At 52.6% G+C, this 16,834-nt stretch overlaps 1 protein-coding gene across 1 annotated transcript in view; it reads right to left on the bottom strand.

The window, feature by feature from the left end:
• Positions 1-16,115, bottom strand: part of Wnt3 (Wnt family member 3) — a 45,398-nt gene extending 29,283 nt beyond the window's left edge. Inside the window, exon 1 of the mRNA XM_004629988.2 lies at positions 15,876-16,115. Coding sequence (XP_004630045.1) covers positions 15,876-15,955 — 80 coding nt within the window. The 5' untranslated portion in view covers positions 15,956-16,115. The remainder of the gene's footprint in view (positions 1-15,875) is intronic.
• Between the last annotated feature and the right edge of the window lie 719 nt (positions 16,116-16,834).

The following is a 16,834-nucleotide window of genomic DNA, read 5'->3' as shown; positions in this document are numbered from 1 at the left end:
GGACAGAGCAGAAGTGAAGCTGAGCAGAGACCAAGCATAATGCAGCGCTGAGCTGGACTTGGAAAACTCCTGGTAATGTATGGCCAAGTAGGTGGCGGGCTGATGGGCAAGAGGTGGAAGCACTATTTGAAGAACAGTTTGCATTCGTTTATGAAGAAAGTCCTTGGGGCCAGGGAGATGGCTCAGCGGAATAAGTGCTTGCATGGCAAGTGCAAGGGCCCGAGTTCAATCTCCAGTTCTGCCAAAAAAAAAAAAAAAAGGGAAGCACGTCCTGTACCACCCACACACGGCGGCTCACAGGTCCGCCCAAGGCCGGCATCACACAAACAACTCTCCTCCAAGGGCACCGAGAGGGAACGAGCAGAGTGTGTAGTGCAGGCTGACAGTAGACTGTCATCTGCGGTGGTGACATCTGACAATAGCCCAAAATTTAGAACACAATGCAGAGGGACAACAGCAAATCACAGAATACCGCACACAGGATAAATTCATTTTTTAAAATGCTAAAAATAGGGCTGGGGACGGGGGGCTGAGCAGATGGCTCAGTAGAACAAGTGCTTCCCTGGCAAGCACAAGGGCCTGAGTTCAATCCCCGGTTCCACAAAAAAAAAAAAAAAAAAAGCTAAAAATAAGCAAAATGAAAAATATAGCATAAAGCAGGTGGGATGTCTCATGCCATTAATCCCAACACTTGGGAGGCTGAGGAATAAAGACTACAAGGTCAAGGCCACCTTGGGGTACGAAGCGAGACCCTGCCTCAAAAAAAGTGTAGGCATTCTTATCTGGAGGAAACTGTCATTTTAAAGTAATAGAATAAATGTGCAAAATCTGTCATACCTGGAGGGAGTTTGGGCTGAGACAGGGAGGAGCCCAAGATAGATGCAGACATTCTGGTTCTGCAGGATGTGGGGAGGCCCAGATTTGCTTATTGTCATTATACCCTATATCTATGGTGTGTTTACTCTCTGGTATGTTAAATATTATATAATAAAAATATTTTCACTAATGTTCAGGAGAATGATCGGTGTCTATAAGACATGCACAAGCCACATGACCCGCGTGCTCTCTCTCTTTCACTACAAGACTTTTTCCCCCATCCTGAGGATCCAACCCAGGATGTTCTACTACTGCACTACATCCCCAATCCTCACCCTTTTGATTTTTTTGTTTTGTGGCAGGCTCTCAAAGTTGCCAGCCTGAGCTGGAACACGCCGTCCTCCTGCTTTGGCCTCCTGGGTGCTAGGATCATAGATGTGTGCCCATGCCTGGTGACACCCTTTTTAGTAGGTTAGTGGGTTTGCCTCACCTAAGGATGGATGTACACACTAACCCCAGCCAGGCTTACTCACTGTCTTAGCAGGGCTAAAATGACCAGTGTCTCAACCATTCACTGCAGCCATATTAAACCTGCTCAGACCAGTCCTCACATCTCCAGTAAAAATCCCTGAAGCTACCACATCTGATTTACCCTTCCTTTCCCAAGAACCTGAGGTCTTTGTGAGCACTGGGCTGAACAGGACGCCAAGTCAGCCCAGTGTCCTCGCTGACTCACAGCCACCTGTCCCCTACCCCCATCTTCAATCTTCAAATCCAGTAATAACAAGACAAACTATGTAGTGTACACAACTTAGCCCAAGCATAGCACCCTCTGTTTAGAAAAAATTCAAACTGTCAGCTCTAAAGAAGATGGGCCTGTGGAGTATTTAATAACACTTGCAGCCCTGGAACGACCTTCAAATGGCCCTTATTTTTGACCTTCAGCTCTGTCCTTGTGTAATATTTCATCTCATTCTCACAACTACCTTGGGGCTGCAATGTTCACTACCATTTTACGGAGAAAGAAATGGGGACTCAGATATTTCTGAGTAACCACCAAAAGTTCCAGAGCTAGCCAGTGGTACACTCAGGGTTGGCCCTCAGGTGAGATCACAGGGTCAGGGAGGTGCTTCCTAGCTGAGTGTAGGCCACAGTGTTGGTGGGAAAGAGCCTGATTCACCGTCTAAATGATCCACAGAAGGGCAGGACACCAGGGTGGTGTGCATGGCTCACAGTGGTACAAAGACGCAAGCAGACTCTGTCTTCGTGGGCTAACCCTCCCTGGGAAGACAAGACAGATGCCCCTGAAGAGGTAACTAGAAACACAAGAAAAACTTAAGGGGCTGGGGAGATAGCTCAGTAGAATAAGCTCCTGCCTGGCAAGCGCAGGGTCCTGAGTTCAATCCCCGGCTCTGAAAAAAAAAAAGAAAAAAAAAAAGGAAGAAAGAAAGAAAAGAAAAACTTAAGGGCCAGTTTTTCTTCCCTGTGACTCAGAAGGTCTCAAACAGTGAAAACCCAGCTGGGGCAGGGAGACTGGTCTCTGCCTATCAGGTGACTTTGAACAGTGTCCTTCCCAAGACCTGTCCTTGAGCATCTGCTGTATGCTCTGTGCCATACTTGGTAAAGTATGTACAGGTGATAGAGACCTGGTCCTGCAAGACTCCAGGAGGCCTCAGCAGGGCCAGGTGCTGAGGGCAGGCTGCGGAGGGGGTCTGGGTTCCAACTGTGCCTTGCACAGCAGACAGGAGTCCACAGAGCCTTTCTGGAAAAGGCAAGGGAGTGCACAAAGGTACAGCAGTACAACACAAACAATGCAATAAGATCAATGATGACAAATGGGGAGGATTACTCACTGTGTAGATGCCAGATCCTGTCTATTTCACTTGCGTTGTACCCTTTAATCTTCATTACCCCCAATTTAAAGAGAGAAACACTGAGGCTCAGAGAGGTTAAGATCACCAGCTATAAAGTCAGAAGCAGAGCCCAGGACTGCTGTTTCCCAAAGCCTACGCAGTTACAGTGCAAGCAAATGTAGGTCAGAGGGAAGACATGGTTAGGGGAAGGTGGTAGAATCCAGCAGGGGCTGGATGGTGTGGGGCCTCAGGCCCAGCCCAAGAAGCAGAGAACAACATGATCATATCTGCTGTCTGACACCCTTCTCATCAGGCCTTCTAAAAAGGACAAAACTACCAAGCAAGAGGAAGATCCTAGAAGAATAATCCAAGTATAAGAAAACAGGACCTCAAGGTAAAAGTGACTAGAAGCTAAGAGGGAGTTGGCAGTGTTACTGGTGAGCTAGGAAGGCACCTGCGAAGGGAGCAGTGGAAGGCGGCACAGCAGCGATGGGGGCGGCAGACCCTCCTCCAGACACTGTGCTGGGTAGCCCCTGCAAGAGTGAGTGATGGGGGCTCATTCACCAGTGCCAGTTAGGGTTTCAGATCAGGTCAGCTCAGCAAATTAAGAAATAGATTGTGTTGCTCAGTGACTGGTAATATCACAAGTTGTATGCTTTCCTGTAAGAGTATTATACTTTGATAAAAAGTACAAAGCCACCCTATCCTCCTATCTTGGCCAGATACCTTATTTAGTACCTGGGAATCTAGATTCTCGAAGAATGTGCTAGAAGATGGTACCATGGGGAGAGCCTCCACTGGCCTGCAGACTGCTTATCCCTACCCCAGCCCAGCTCTCCCCAAAACTCCTGCCAATGGCCTACCCTCCCATATGGCCTGCACTGATAGAATGCACCCTAGGCACAATTGTGCAGTAGGCTTATAGCCATCTTGGCAAGAAATCTCAGAAGCATGGCCAGGCTGGATAGGGACCATGGGGATATGAGCCTTAGAACCTAGGCTCCTTACGCCTTGAGGAGGGCCACAGCCACAAGACAAGGGTGGAGCCATCTAGATCCAAAGGTCTGGGGTGGGACTACTCTTGTCCTGGTCAAGAGCCAGACATAGTGGCACACACTTATAATCCCAGCATTTGGTAGGTTGAGGCAGGAGGATCAGGGTGAGTTCAAGATCAGCCTGGGGTGCAAAGGGAGCTAAGGCCAGCCTGAACTGCATCGTAAGACCTATCTAAAAAAGACTTAAATAAATAATACAGGCAGTTCTGTAGCTAACAGAACTTGCAAAACAATAGAGACCTAGGTGAGGTGATGTATGCCCATAGTCTCAGCTACTTGGGAGGCTAAACCAGGAAGATCTTAAGTTGAAATTCAGCCTGGGCAATTTAGTGAAACTCTACCTCAAAATGAAAAATTAAAAGAGCTGGGAAGGTAGCTCAGTGATAAGAGAGCAAAAAAATAATAATAATAACAATAAAAAAATTGATGGTGAGCTTAAGATAGATTGGAAGAGGAAAAACAAGTGACTTAAGGCTCCTGGAAGCCGAGTCGCTTGGAAGAGACTATGGAGAAGGAAAATTCAGGGAGAAATGAGGCATCTGGTCCTCAAGGGCAAACGGAGTCCACAGTGCTCTTCACGTCAGTGAGAGAGTCTGGGTTTGGCCCAAGTCAGGAAAGCCTGCAGTCAGACCTTAGGAGGAACTTCCTGCCTGTTGGGATGGGATGTGGTGGCCTTAGAGGCTGTGAGGCCTGGCAGTTTGTGTCATGGTTGGAGCTCTGGGGCTACCAGCTGCGGAGACTGGGGCAGTAGAGTGGCCGCCTCAGGTTCTCATCTGGAGAGCAAGAGTACTTGCCTCCCAGCTGCTGGGAGAGGAGCTGATGTGGCATCTTCCTCAGTGCCCAGGACGCCGCCCATAGCAACCACGAACTCCTGGCTGGATATTCCACCTGCTCGCTACTTGCTCCTCACCTGCTTGGAGACAAAGATGCACATGTTCTGAGCTGCCTCAGCTTCTGGGACAGCACTGAGGTCAACGCCACTGCCTCCAGAACCTTGGGCAAGGCAGAAGAGCGCCCAGTTGGGTTTGCCATTCTTGCCAAAGCCATGGGCACATGGGTACTCTCCAGGGTGCTGCTCAGGGCCAGCTGCCTCTCTGAGTGGACGGGGCAGGCCACAGCCCCCACACTGGTGCTCTAAAAATGGCAGTTGGTGCCTCCCAGGGCCAGCCAGAGCCTGTTCTGGGATTTGTTAACGGGAAGATCCTGGGCAGTAGGAGGCTCCGGGGCTGTCCCCAAGGTCTTCTTCTGAGCTTCCTGGATAGCAACATCTGACAGTCTGGCCTGGTCTGTGCAGACAGAGCACCCCAGCTGGAGAGGTGGGGGGCAGCCCGTATCACCTGTGGAATGGTAGCAAGAGTGCCAGCCAGGGTCCAAGGCAAAGGCAGGAGAACCAGAGGTGACAAGAGCCTGGGGAAGGGAAACACTGTCATCCACAGAAACAAGAATTCGAGGAGGAAGACTAGACACAACATTAGGGCTAGAAAGAAGCAGATCGGGAAAGAGAGCTGCCAACAAGGTTGACTGGTACTGGGTACAGGCATGCACCATGGGTGTGTGCATCAGGAAGCTGACTCGGGGGGTCGCACGTTCAGCATGGGCAGCTTAATGAAACCCTGTCTCAAAAATATGATTTAAAAAACAGGGCTGTAGGGGCTGGGGAGATGGCTCAGTAAAATAAGCACTTGCCTGGCAAGCACAAGGGCTTGAGTTCAATTCCCGGTTCCACAAACAACCAAATGAATAGGGCTGTAGACGAGGCATGGTGGCGAGCACCTGTAATCCCAGTGGTTGGAAGGCTTAAAACAGGAGGATCGGGGCTGGTGAGATGGCTCAGTGGTCTAAAGCACCTACTTAGAACAAGCTTAGCAAAGCACAGGGACCCGGGTTCAATCCTCCAGCACCACATGCCAGCCAGCCCCGCCCCCTGGTGGGCTGAGCTGGCCACACACACACACACACACACACACACACATAAATAAAAATTAAAAAAAAAAAAACAGGAGGATCACTATGAGTCTGACCTGTGTAGTAAGACTCTGTAGACCCTGTACTAAAAATGAAAAGCAAAAAAACAGGGCTGTGAGGGACAAGGATGTAGCTCAGCAGTGCAGTGGCGAGCACGAGGTTCTGAGTTGGACTGCTAGTATCCCGCCCTCCAAAGAAAAAGGCCAGGAGGTAGTGCAGCAGTACAATGCCCATTCAGCACACATGCAGCTCCATACTGTGTGATCCTAAGTGCCACAAAAAGAGAAAAAGAGCGGTTGAGAAAAAGAGAAAAGGGAAAGAGAGGAGAAAAATTTAAACAAAGAACCTGTTTGTTTAAGTCTCTCAAATTCTATCAAACCAAATGTGTCCAACCTAATAGAGCAGCATTTGTTTCTTTTTTTTTTTTTTTTTTTTTTTGCTCGAATGCCTTCAGGGCACTTTTGGCCAGCGGGAGAGTTGTGAGGTTCGAACTCCAGCAACCTGAGGCTGACAGCTTTGTGGAAGCAGCCACTTAAAGGCCTGAGCTAGGGCCAAGCCCCCAGCATTTGTTTCTTTTTAATTTATATGTGTTTTGCCTCTTTTCAGAAAGGATCTGACAGAGGGGGTGACAAATGTTTACTCCAAAGGCCACAAATATTTATTAAGCTTCTACTTCGTATGGGCCAGGCAGTGAGAATACAGCCGTTGCAAGGCATGGTGTCTGTTTCCGATGACACAAAACAAATGAGATTAAATAACAAAATGAAATCAGAAAATCAAGATCAGGTGAAGGAGAAGACAAGTACACCAAGTTAAGGTCAATACAGGTACAAAGATTTTACTCAGGAAGAAATAAAGCTGAATGTCAAGTTGTAAAAGCCAAGTGAAAAATCAGCAATATCAGAGACAATAGAAGAGGAACTGGACTTGGATAAGAAAGAAGATTCTGGGCCGGGGAGATGGCTCAGTGGAATAAGCGCTTCCCTGGCAAGCGCAAGGGCCTGAGTTCAATCCCTGGTTCCGCAAAAAAAAAAAAAAAAAGAAAGAAAGAAAGAAAGAAAGAAGATTCTGTCCATCTGTTTTCCGGCACACAGGTGATGGAGAAAAGGAGCCAAAACACACAGCAAGAGGCTATGGGTGGAAGTAACAGGCCAATTACTTTACCTTCTTCCTGCTTAAGGCCCAGGAAACAGCAATGTGACCAAGGTCACCCTGCCATCAGTTCAAAGGCAATAAAATGCTCGTGTGGTGCCATCATAGCCTGACACATGGGAGGTGATATCTCCAACTCAGGGGCTCCCTGAGCCTTATGAACAGCACCCGGGAACCCTGCAAGGCGATGGTCAAGTGTGTTTCTCTCCAAACCATTGCTGGGGAACAGGGTGCTGCATGAATAAGCGAGCTCTTATGTTAGACAGAAAGCCCACGTCTGAGCCTGAAGATTTAGGCCCTGCAGGCCCCAGACACGGCCCTCCACTGTGTGCAGGTTGTGTGACAGGACTCGAGAAATGGGGAAAACTAGGGTTAGATCCTCACATCTCTGTGGAAACCAGCACATAGTACAAAGTGAAGAAACACGGTGACCTGGTCCTGGTAGAAGGAGGGTTTTGGGGGTTTTTTTTTGGCTACTTTAAGCTGCCTTAAGGGCAGGTCTGGTACAGCTTCTGGAGCTGGGAATCGAACCACAGTCCTATGCGCCTCCCTGCATTTACCCAAGCAGCTAAGTTGAGAATGATTTTTTAAATTTTTGTTGGGCCAGCTCAGGCTGCCTTAAGGGTGGGTCTGGTAATGCAGGTGGAGGTGGGAATGGAACCAGGTATCCTGATGGCCCTGGCAGAGAAACAGTCCTGTCACCTGAAGTGCTCAAACTAAAGCCGTGGCCACTCAAGTGCAGTGTGAGCGTGTGAATGTGGAAAATAAGTAATACACAAACAGAAAACACCTGCAAATGGACCAGGGATGGGAGACACAGGCAAACTGAGATCACAGAACAAAGATATCGCAGCTTCAGGGGCTGCAGCATGTGCAAGTCAAGGGTTTCTGTCTCTGCAGTCCAGGGCTGTCCTTCACACGACCTGAGCCAGTAAGGACAAGGACACACATTCAAAGGTGGGATGTTGGAGGCTGGGAAAGACATGAATAAATAGGAAGATAGAGGAGAAACCCTAAGGAGCCTCAGTGCCAGACAAAAGCAGGGAGCCACAGAAGGTTTTAGAGCAAGAAATGACTCCCTCAGAAATCCTTGTTTTAGAACTGGCTGGGGGGGGGGGATAGTTTAACTGTCTAAACCTCTGCCTGGCAAGCTCAAGGACCTGAGTTCAATTCCCAGTACTGCATGCTGTGCCTGCCTCAAAACTAGGTGCGGTGGTTCATACCTGAAATCCCAGCACTGGGGAGGCTGAGAGAGGAGGATCACTATGAGTATGAACTGCATAGTGAGACCCTACATAAAATAAGTAAATAAATATTTTTAAAAAGTAGAACTGGCTCGGGAGCATAGCACTTGCTCACTCACGCAGCAGCAGCAGGAACCGGGGATTGAACTCAGGCCCTTGCGCTTGCCAGGGAAGTGCTTATGCCATCTCCCTGGCCCTCCCGTTTGCATTCTTAATGGGCCCTGCTTGCTTTTCCTCCCTACCCAGCTGGCCCTGGTAGATAAGTGGGCTCTGCCCAAGGGCAGGTTTTGCAGAACAGCCCTCCTGCTGGACCCAGGCCTGGGTCCTATTGCTCCCAATCCCCTCACCACACACAACTGCACACTCCGTCCCTGTCTCTCCAGCCCAGCTGGAGGAAATGGCTGGACTCCCCTCTGGCCATTTTGGGCCTTATCCAGGCCATTAAGGTGCCCTGATGCCCACAGGTCTCGGACATCCCCTTCACCTCACCCTCCGTGCTACCTGCGTCTCCCACCACATGGCCCTGGCTGGAAATCCCACTTCATGCCTGGCTTAGCTAGATCAGGTCTGTGGGCTCTGAATTAGGTAGGAGGACCCCAGCCCCAAGCCCATCCTCAACTTGATGCCTCTGCGCTGTTCCCACAGGGAGCTCACTATCCAGCCCCATGGCCCCTCAGGGAGGAGCATAGAACTCCCAGGTTCAACCCCACTCCTTACTCTGCTACTAAAAACCAACTCTTCAAACTCAGAGGCTTAGAGGGGCTCGTGGAAATTTTCTTAGTACCCTCTCTGGGCAGGGGCCAGCGGCCTCTCTCTAGGATCAGCAGTGATGATTAACTTCTCTGGAAAGAACAGACCCTCCTCCAGGTGCTTTCAAACAGATTTCCCCCTGAAGCCCTTACTCCTGCAGGCAGGGAGGGGAGGTTATTCCTGTTCAGTCCTCAGAGGAGCAACAGAGGTCTGGGGAGGTTGGGAATCGGTCTGCATCCCACCTATGCACAGTGACCCCCTCCGCAGGCACAGGTACTCCCAAAGGCTGGCGGAGCTGAGCACAGAACCATACAACCCAGCTCCGGGGCTGAGATCTGGAGGCTCAGTGGGGAGGTCCAAATCTCTTTCACGAGGCCAGGATGCCTGGAAGTTGCCTAATATCCCACCATAACTGGTGACAGAACTGGGTCTTAGGTCCCAACTCCCTGCCCAGAAATCTCCACCCCTCAGGCTGCCCCCTCTCGTCCCAAGCATACTTCTGGGTCCCCATCTTTCCTGGAGACATATGGGTGTGACTGACATTTCTGGAATTTACTCCACACACATAATGAGGCCATTTTGAGAAGGCCTGCCTCAGGGGGAACCAGAGAACTGTCTAGTGTCCCCATTCTGACCCCTGCCAACTCCTCCTGCTGTACTAACCAAGCTGCAAACAGACAAACTGATACCAGCAGCCCCAGCAACCTTACTCCTGTGCACCCCACACCTTTCCAGACACAAGAGTGAAGCTTTTAGGTTTCACAGCACAGTGCAGGTGGCATGAGGATCAAAAAGCACCATCACTACCTTGTCCATGTTGGTACAGGAAGTGTACACATGGCAACAGGGCTGACTCTGCCTGCAGAACCACGGTAGGCCAAGGGAGCCACTGTACTCACCTGTACACCTAGCACCAAAGACTTGGGGCTCAGCCCCCGAGCATGGGAACTGATGTCCAGTCCCTATAGTCCACTGAAAGCCGAGCAACAGAAAAGTGGGGAACCTGGAGACCCTCAGAGGCAGCAGTAGGATAAAAAGCCACTCAGAAGACTCCAGAAGCCCTCTGCCTGGCTGCCATTAGCAATTCACCTGCCCAGAAGCGGCGTGGAAACCCAGTGTCTTCCCGGCATCACATCCTGCAACCTAGCCTATCCACATTGCCCTGGGGAGACCCAGAAGGCCTCTTGCCTCCACCCTCCTGTCACCTGCTCCACCCAGAGCCTCTGGCTAGGAACGGGGGCTTCTCTCTGGAACAGCAGGGGAAAGAGACCTTGGCAGGGACAGGAACAGCACAGGGACGGACCTGGATGGGAAGGAGGTGGAAGTCTCTCATCCACTGCTGCCCCACACACACCTCCACCCCCAAAGAATGTAATTAAGCAGCAGGCTTCTGCCAGCAGCCAGGCTTTCTGCCTTCCGTCTATAAATCACCTTCTGAATCATCCCTCGCTCCCGCTCCCGGAGCAGCAACTTCTCTGCTCACTGCTCTTCCTGCGGCCCAGGTGCCCCTCCCCCAGGAGCCTGCTCCCCACCCTCCTGGCCCAGCCCCAGGGGGCTTCAGGCCCCAGCTGGAAATGGCAATGGCTGCTAGAAAGTCCGGCGTACTGTGGGAGGGGGAGGACTCCGGGAGCTCCAGTGTGGCTTTCACTCTGCCCCTTTCATTCCTGGGCTGGCGAGGAGCTGAGGAAAGCCGCCTGGCTTACCTTCTCCAGCTTAAGAATGAAGCTAAAGCCTGCGGTTCCTGTGCCAAGCACTCAGGGCAAGCTGGCTCTGAGGAACAATTGAGAAGAGTTAGGTGGGCCAGTCTAAGAAGGCTCCTTGGAAGAGGCAAGCTTGGATCCTGGACTTCAATGAGTAATAGTTTGCAGAAAGGCGGTGAAAATATCTAACCTGTACATAACACTTGCTATATACCAGGCTCAATCTATGCTATTTACATAGTTTTGCAACCCAGAGAGGTAGAGGCAATCACTATACCCATTTTACAGATAGGGAAAATTAGGCTTGGAGAGCTTACCCTGCCCTAATGCAAACAGAGGAATGGAGTGTTTGGGGTGAGGTTGGAAGTGTAAGCCGGCAGCCTGCTCCAAGATCTGGATCAAATGGGGGTGCAGTGAGAGATACAGGGGCGCACTGCCCAAGGCTGACTCCGAGGGTCTGCTGTGAATGCCCACGCTTCACAGCGACAAGTCCAGGCCCTCCCACAGCTCTGTGACTCGGGAGACAGAAGGGACGACTCAGCGTGGTCAAGGAAAGTGAACCCCTCCAGACAGATAGTCATACCGGGTGACAGCCGCTTGGTGGAAAACTCAGAACTGAGACACAGGACTTCTCCACTGCCAGTGCGAGCTGTTTCCAGCACAAAGATGCCATGAATATATAGATGTAATATAAGGCAGCCCCACCTTTGAGTGGGGCGCACCTCTTCTCTACCAGTTAGAGGGGAAGCTTTGGGAGAAAACATCAGGATAGGGAGAAGGCTCCTCAATGCCTCACCCGCCCCCTCTTCCTCACTCACTCTGTAATAGAGACAGTCTATTAGCTGTATCTTCCTCCACAAAAAATCACTCGTGTGCCCTGACTCCAGAGACTCCAGACTCCTTGTCTCTTGCCCAGACCTCTTCCAGCAAAGGTGTCTTCTTGATCTAGAGAAAACTCAGGGTCACAACTCCCTGTCCCCACTCATTTCCAGGGCACTTCAGCTCCAGGTCTGCCCAGATAGCACATGAACTCTGTGGCCAGTGAAGCCAAGATACTTACTTGGCGGAATCTGCCATAGAGATTTCCCCCACAGCCTGCCTCTTCTGGCTCAGAGCCTGCACCTTTTTCAGTGATGCTGGACTGCGAGGGTGGCCTGGGTCTGTATGACAGATCCCTGCAGAAGCTCCTGCCTCATCTGACCTCCACATGAGGGGGTCTTCCCAGCAGGAGGACTGATCCAGGGAAGGCACTTCAGGCCCTCAGCCTTCAAGTTGTGCTCACCAGGGTCCAGACTCCACCCAGCACTCACCTCTTGGCCCCTCCTGCCTCGGTGCCCTTGGTAAAAATGCTCAGAGCTTCTGGGAGAACTTTGACAACTGTCCCTTCCCAGCTACCTCATCCCATACACTAAAGCATTTTCTTCCAAGGACACACTTTCTGGTATTACTAAAACTGTGGGCCTGTTTCTGTCTGTTTGTTTTCTTTTAAAGGAAAATGTGATCCCACCAGAAGAATACCACCACATCGGCCACCAATTATGTTTCCTGTGGACCCAAACCCCAGCTCACAGAGGGTGGGGTGAGCAGGTGGACCATGGACTCCCGTCCATCAGAAAGACCTGTACTCACTTCCCTGCCACCTTCCCCAGGGCAAGGCTTGCCCTGGAAGGAAGACCACCCTGCTAAAGCCTGGCTATCCATTCCGGTATCAGCTCATCTGTCTGTCTGTGGGATCAGCCCCAGCCCCAGTCCCAGCCAGCTGTAATTCCTGCCTGTTACAAGTGTTAACACCTGGCCTGGGGCCTTCCTCCCCCGCAGTCTCCAGGTGCTCCCTGGGCCCAGCCTACTGACCCTCATGGGGTTTGACTGAACATGTTCACAGGCCTAGGGGAGATGGGTAGAGGGAGGAGAGGGTGGGAGGAGGCAGAGGTACAAGGGGAAACTGAGGCAGGGCTTAAGGGTTCGGGGCTTTTGGGTTGGGGGAGGGGTCCCAGGGCAGTAAACCAGAAACTCTGTTTTTGCTCTGTTTTGTTTTGTTGTACCAGGAGTTGAACTCAGGACCTCATGTTTTTCCAGGTAGTCTCTTTGCCACCAAGCTATCTCCCTGGCTCCAAACTCAGGTCTTATTTTCCTAGCTCACTGCCCATGTCCTCAGTGAGATACTTTCGCCCAAGCTAAAAGGCAGGGCAAATAAATAGATAAATGAATAAAGGCAGGGCAGGCTGGTGGTCCTGAATGAAGGGTGAGGATAAAGAGCCAGAGAGGTGGATCCTTAGACACATAACATCAGGCTGAGCTGTAACTGCCACTCAGCACAGGCCTCTCTCTTTAGGACATCTGCTCAGGAACAGCAGCTTCTAAGCTAGGCCTTAGGAAAGTGAATTCCTTTCCCTCAAACAAGAGAAGAAGGAAAAGTTTCTCCACCAAGAACCCTAGACTAGAACTGACATGGAGAGTTCTAGAAATCAAGGCTGCTGTCCATGCACCTTGGCTCAGTGCCAAGGTGCATGGACATCTGTCTGGGATGCCCTGGGCCACATTGCCCCTTACATCTCCCTGCAGTTCCGTCAGCCTGTTGGGATGGGGCCCTTCCTTGATGGAGACCTGGACAGAAAAATTTTAGCTGAAATATTTTCCCTACCAGTCCCTCCTGGAGAATGTGTGAACTGGATAGGCCAAAGAAGTAGACAAGCTGGGCTCAGAGGCCAAAGGACTGGGGTCAGGCCTGCGTGGGAAGGTAGAGGGAGGTCAGGAATCAGGAGACCCATCCACCATCTAGTCCTGAGACTTGACCCACCTGACATCCCAGCTCCAAGACCTAAGAAAAATGACCTCAGTCCTCAAGCAGAGAGGGTAAGCTCATCTCAAGGAACAGCCAACCCACCCCAGCTTGGAATTCCAGCTCAGTGTGCCTGCCTTGCAGCTACCTCTTGAGACCTCTGGGCCACAGCAAGCTAAACACAGGCTGCACACAGCATGGACCTAAGTTCACACTTGAGAAGCACAATCAGGTCATAGCTATGCGCACCGATGTCATTCACAAAGACGCCCATGGGGCTTCCCCTACTCTGTCATGAGGGCATGCACACACAGAGACAGCACACTCACATGCCCAGTCACTAACAGTTACACAAAACGTCACAAGCAGAAACAGGCACAGACCTTTCCACGGGCAAAGGGACTTCTAGCTTTTACACTTCCTTTCCCCCTCCCTCGCTTTCACACACATCACCTAACAGAATTGGCCACTTGCTGACATGGTGTGCAGAGACACGGCACACCTTGCCATAGGCTTCGAGTCTCCGGGTACATCCCACCTGCACAACTGCCCAATCTCGGGCACAAGTCACTCTGCCTAGAGGCACACCAGTGCAGAGACAGCTGTTAGGGTCACAGACCCAGAACACACACACACACACACACACACACACACACACACACTGAGGTCTCTCCTCAGTATAAACAAAGCAGTATCCCTGTCCCCCTAGGCCCCCAAACATATAGTAGTATGTGTATGATATCTCAGCTTTCCACGTTTTCTCAGTGTTTCTCCCTACTCAGTGGATCTTATCTAGATGTTTCCCAGACACCATTACACACTGACCCCACCAACAACCACCAGCTGCCATGGGCACTACCCCAGCATGTGCCTCCTCCAGGCCATTGGGCAGGGAAGTGGCTGTCTTCTGTCCCTGCCACCTCATGCTTTCTCTTCCTACTGCTTGGACTACCAAGAAGGCAGGGAAGACACTGAATAGAACCAGCCTCAGCCCTGGGATAGAAAGCAGGTCAGGAGTGGCCAATGAGGCAGCCTTCTCCAAACTGGCAGCACTCTCTGCTGGGGTATTCCTGGCTGCCCCTGCTATCACCCCATAGGCTTCTTTATGTGCAGGAGGCCTCAGGCCAGTTCTGGGGCACAGGCAGGGGAAAGCTGGGTCATTCTGGGATGACTCTCAGGGCCCTACAACAAGAGTCTTTGGCAAGCTGTGCTCCTATCCATCCCCCGATCTCAGGAACCCCCTAAGCAGCCAGACACAAATGCTGCCACCCCAAACAACTGGAGGGAGCCTCAGGGTGTGGCCCCCAAGTCTTGCTGGCTTGGTTCCCCTCCCAGGCTCGCAGTGGCAAGCAGGAGAATGGGGACACGCAACCAACCACTTCTGACTTTCACTCAGGGCCACAGCCCCCTCTCACTACAGATCCCAAATTCCTTCTCCTCCTCACCTCCCACCCCCAGGCTGGGCTCTCCTACGTCCAGGAGGGGAAGATTCTTTAATTAAAGTTTTCCGGAATGCAGGGGGCTGGAGGCTGGGGAAAGGCGGGGTGTAATTTAGAAAACTGGTTTCAGTGTGCCTTCCTGGCTGGCCCCCGGGACCTGCGGGGGGAGGGGGGTTGCAATAGGGCTCTCGAAAAATAAGGGGTTCCCCTGGAGCTGGGGCTCCCAAAGGGCTGTTTATTCCCCAGTCGGTACCTCCCCACGCCAGCAGTCTCCCAAGCACAGCGCCTGGGTTCCTAGCCTTATTTACTAAAATGTCTTTTGTATCCGCATTTCTCAGGAACAGAATTCCCCTTTCCCTCTCCCTTTCTCCTCGGTCCTCGGTTTTCCAAAAGAAACGAATGTGACACGGAGAACTGGGATTTTGGTCAAAGAACAACAAGCCCACCCCTCCCAAACAACTACATTTTCGAGGACCCCCCCCCCGCCCGGATGGACAAGCAAGAAATGAATACAACCGAATTCAATGGCACCTCGCATCAGCAAATTTCATATTCACTCCAGAGGCTCAAAATTAATCTAGAGCAGAGTCCGGGAAATCTGATGAAACCCCCCACTGCCCTGCCCTAGGGGTCCCCGGAGCCTTGGGGGTCTGAAATACCAAGGCAAAGGGGGGCATTGTGGGGAAATCTGACCGAAGCGCCGCGGAGGTGGGGTGGCAACGCAGGAGCAGGATGGTTTTGCCATGAAGACCCCAAAATGGAGAAGAGGAGTGGCTGGGCCCCAGGGACAGCGCTGGGTTTCCAGAAACCCAACTGCAATCACACGGAGGGTCTTCGGGGACCCCACATTGGGATGGGTGGAGGACTCGGATCCCGAATGGGAGACCTTCCAAGCAGGGGAAAGTCTTCCCGCCTCTGCGGCGGGGAGCAGGGAAAATGGTGATTATCCAAGAAGCCAGGAGTTGAATTCTGAAGGCGACACCGGCAGCAAATCCAGGAGGGTGGGCGGCGGGGGGCTGGGGCGCAAGGGGGACGGGGCCCGGCCCGCTGCGGCCCTCGCGGCCGGCGACCCCACCTCCCGGCGCGGCGGGCACGGGCCGGGCAGGCGGGAGCGAGTCTTACCACCAAATTGGGTAGCCGGCGAGGACCCCGGTGCCACCGAGCAGGAGGCCGAGGAGCAGCCCGAGCAGGTGGGGCTCCATTAGAAGCGGCGCCGAGGAGGAAGTTTGCCCGCGACCATCAAGAGGGGGAGCGACGCCCCCAACAGTTGGAACGAAGTCCACTTGGGGTTGGAAATGACTTTCGGGTTGTCAGAGCGCACCTCCACCCGCGGCCGCCCCCCTCGCGAGCCGGCGCGGAGCAGCAGGGCTCGAGGATGTCAGCGCGCAGCCAATCAGCGCGCGCGGCCTAAGGTAGGAGATGAGTCTGTAGTTGAGCCGTCAATCACGCCCTCCGCCCGGCCTCCGCTCGGGCTTGGGGAGGGCATCGCGCCGCAAACTTGGGTGAAGCCTCCGGCCAGGTCGAGGGCGCTCGCGTGGCGGCAGGTGGCGTGGCACGAGTGGGTGGCGCCCTTTCCGTCGGGGGACCGAGGCCCCCAGGGACTTGCACCTTGCGAATCGCGAGCACAGAGCCCGCGGAGGCTTGCAGAACCGCGCGGGCGGTCGGGACCCGGTTGGAGACACAAGCTTTCTCGGCCTCCAGCCTCCCGCGCCTGCAGGAGGTCGCTGCCCTGGTCTGAGAGGCACGCAGAGGAGTCCTCGGAGGCTGCAGGTCTGGCCGCAGGCGGCGCCGGGGGCCTGGGCCGCAGACCGGTGTCATGGGAATCTTTTGTCAGGGATCAGATTGGTGTCGGGGACCTCCCGCTGCCTTTGCATTTCCTGCAACTGACACCGGCCAGTGGCTCATCCTGCTCCCCAAGTCGGGTCACTTTCTCCTCCTCGAGGCTCCCTCCACTCGCACACCCTGTTGGACCTTGGGACAGAACTGTTTGGAGCCGATGAAACGCAGCAGCCTAGCCCGGAGCAGCCCGGGCCTCCAGGACTTTCCGCACTGCCAGCTCTCCTGCCCCCCCGGGCCTGGGC

The sequence above is a fragment of the Octodon degus genome, unplaced genomic scaffold (assembly GCF_000260255.1).
Source record: "Octodon degus isolate 3935 unplaced genomic scaffold, OctDeg1.0 scaffold00033, whole genome shotgun sequence".
NCBI classification, from domain to species: domain Eukaryota; kingdom Metazoa; phylum Chordata; class Mammalia; order Rodentia; family Octodontidae; genus Octodon; species Octodon degus.
The sequence above is the reverse complement of the archived record's forward strand: the minus strand, read 5'-3'. Positions and strand labels throughout refer to the sequence as shown.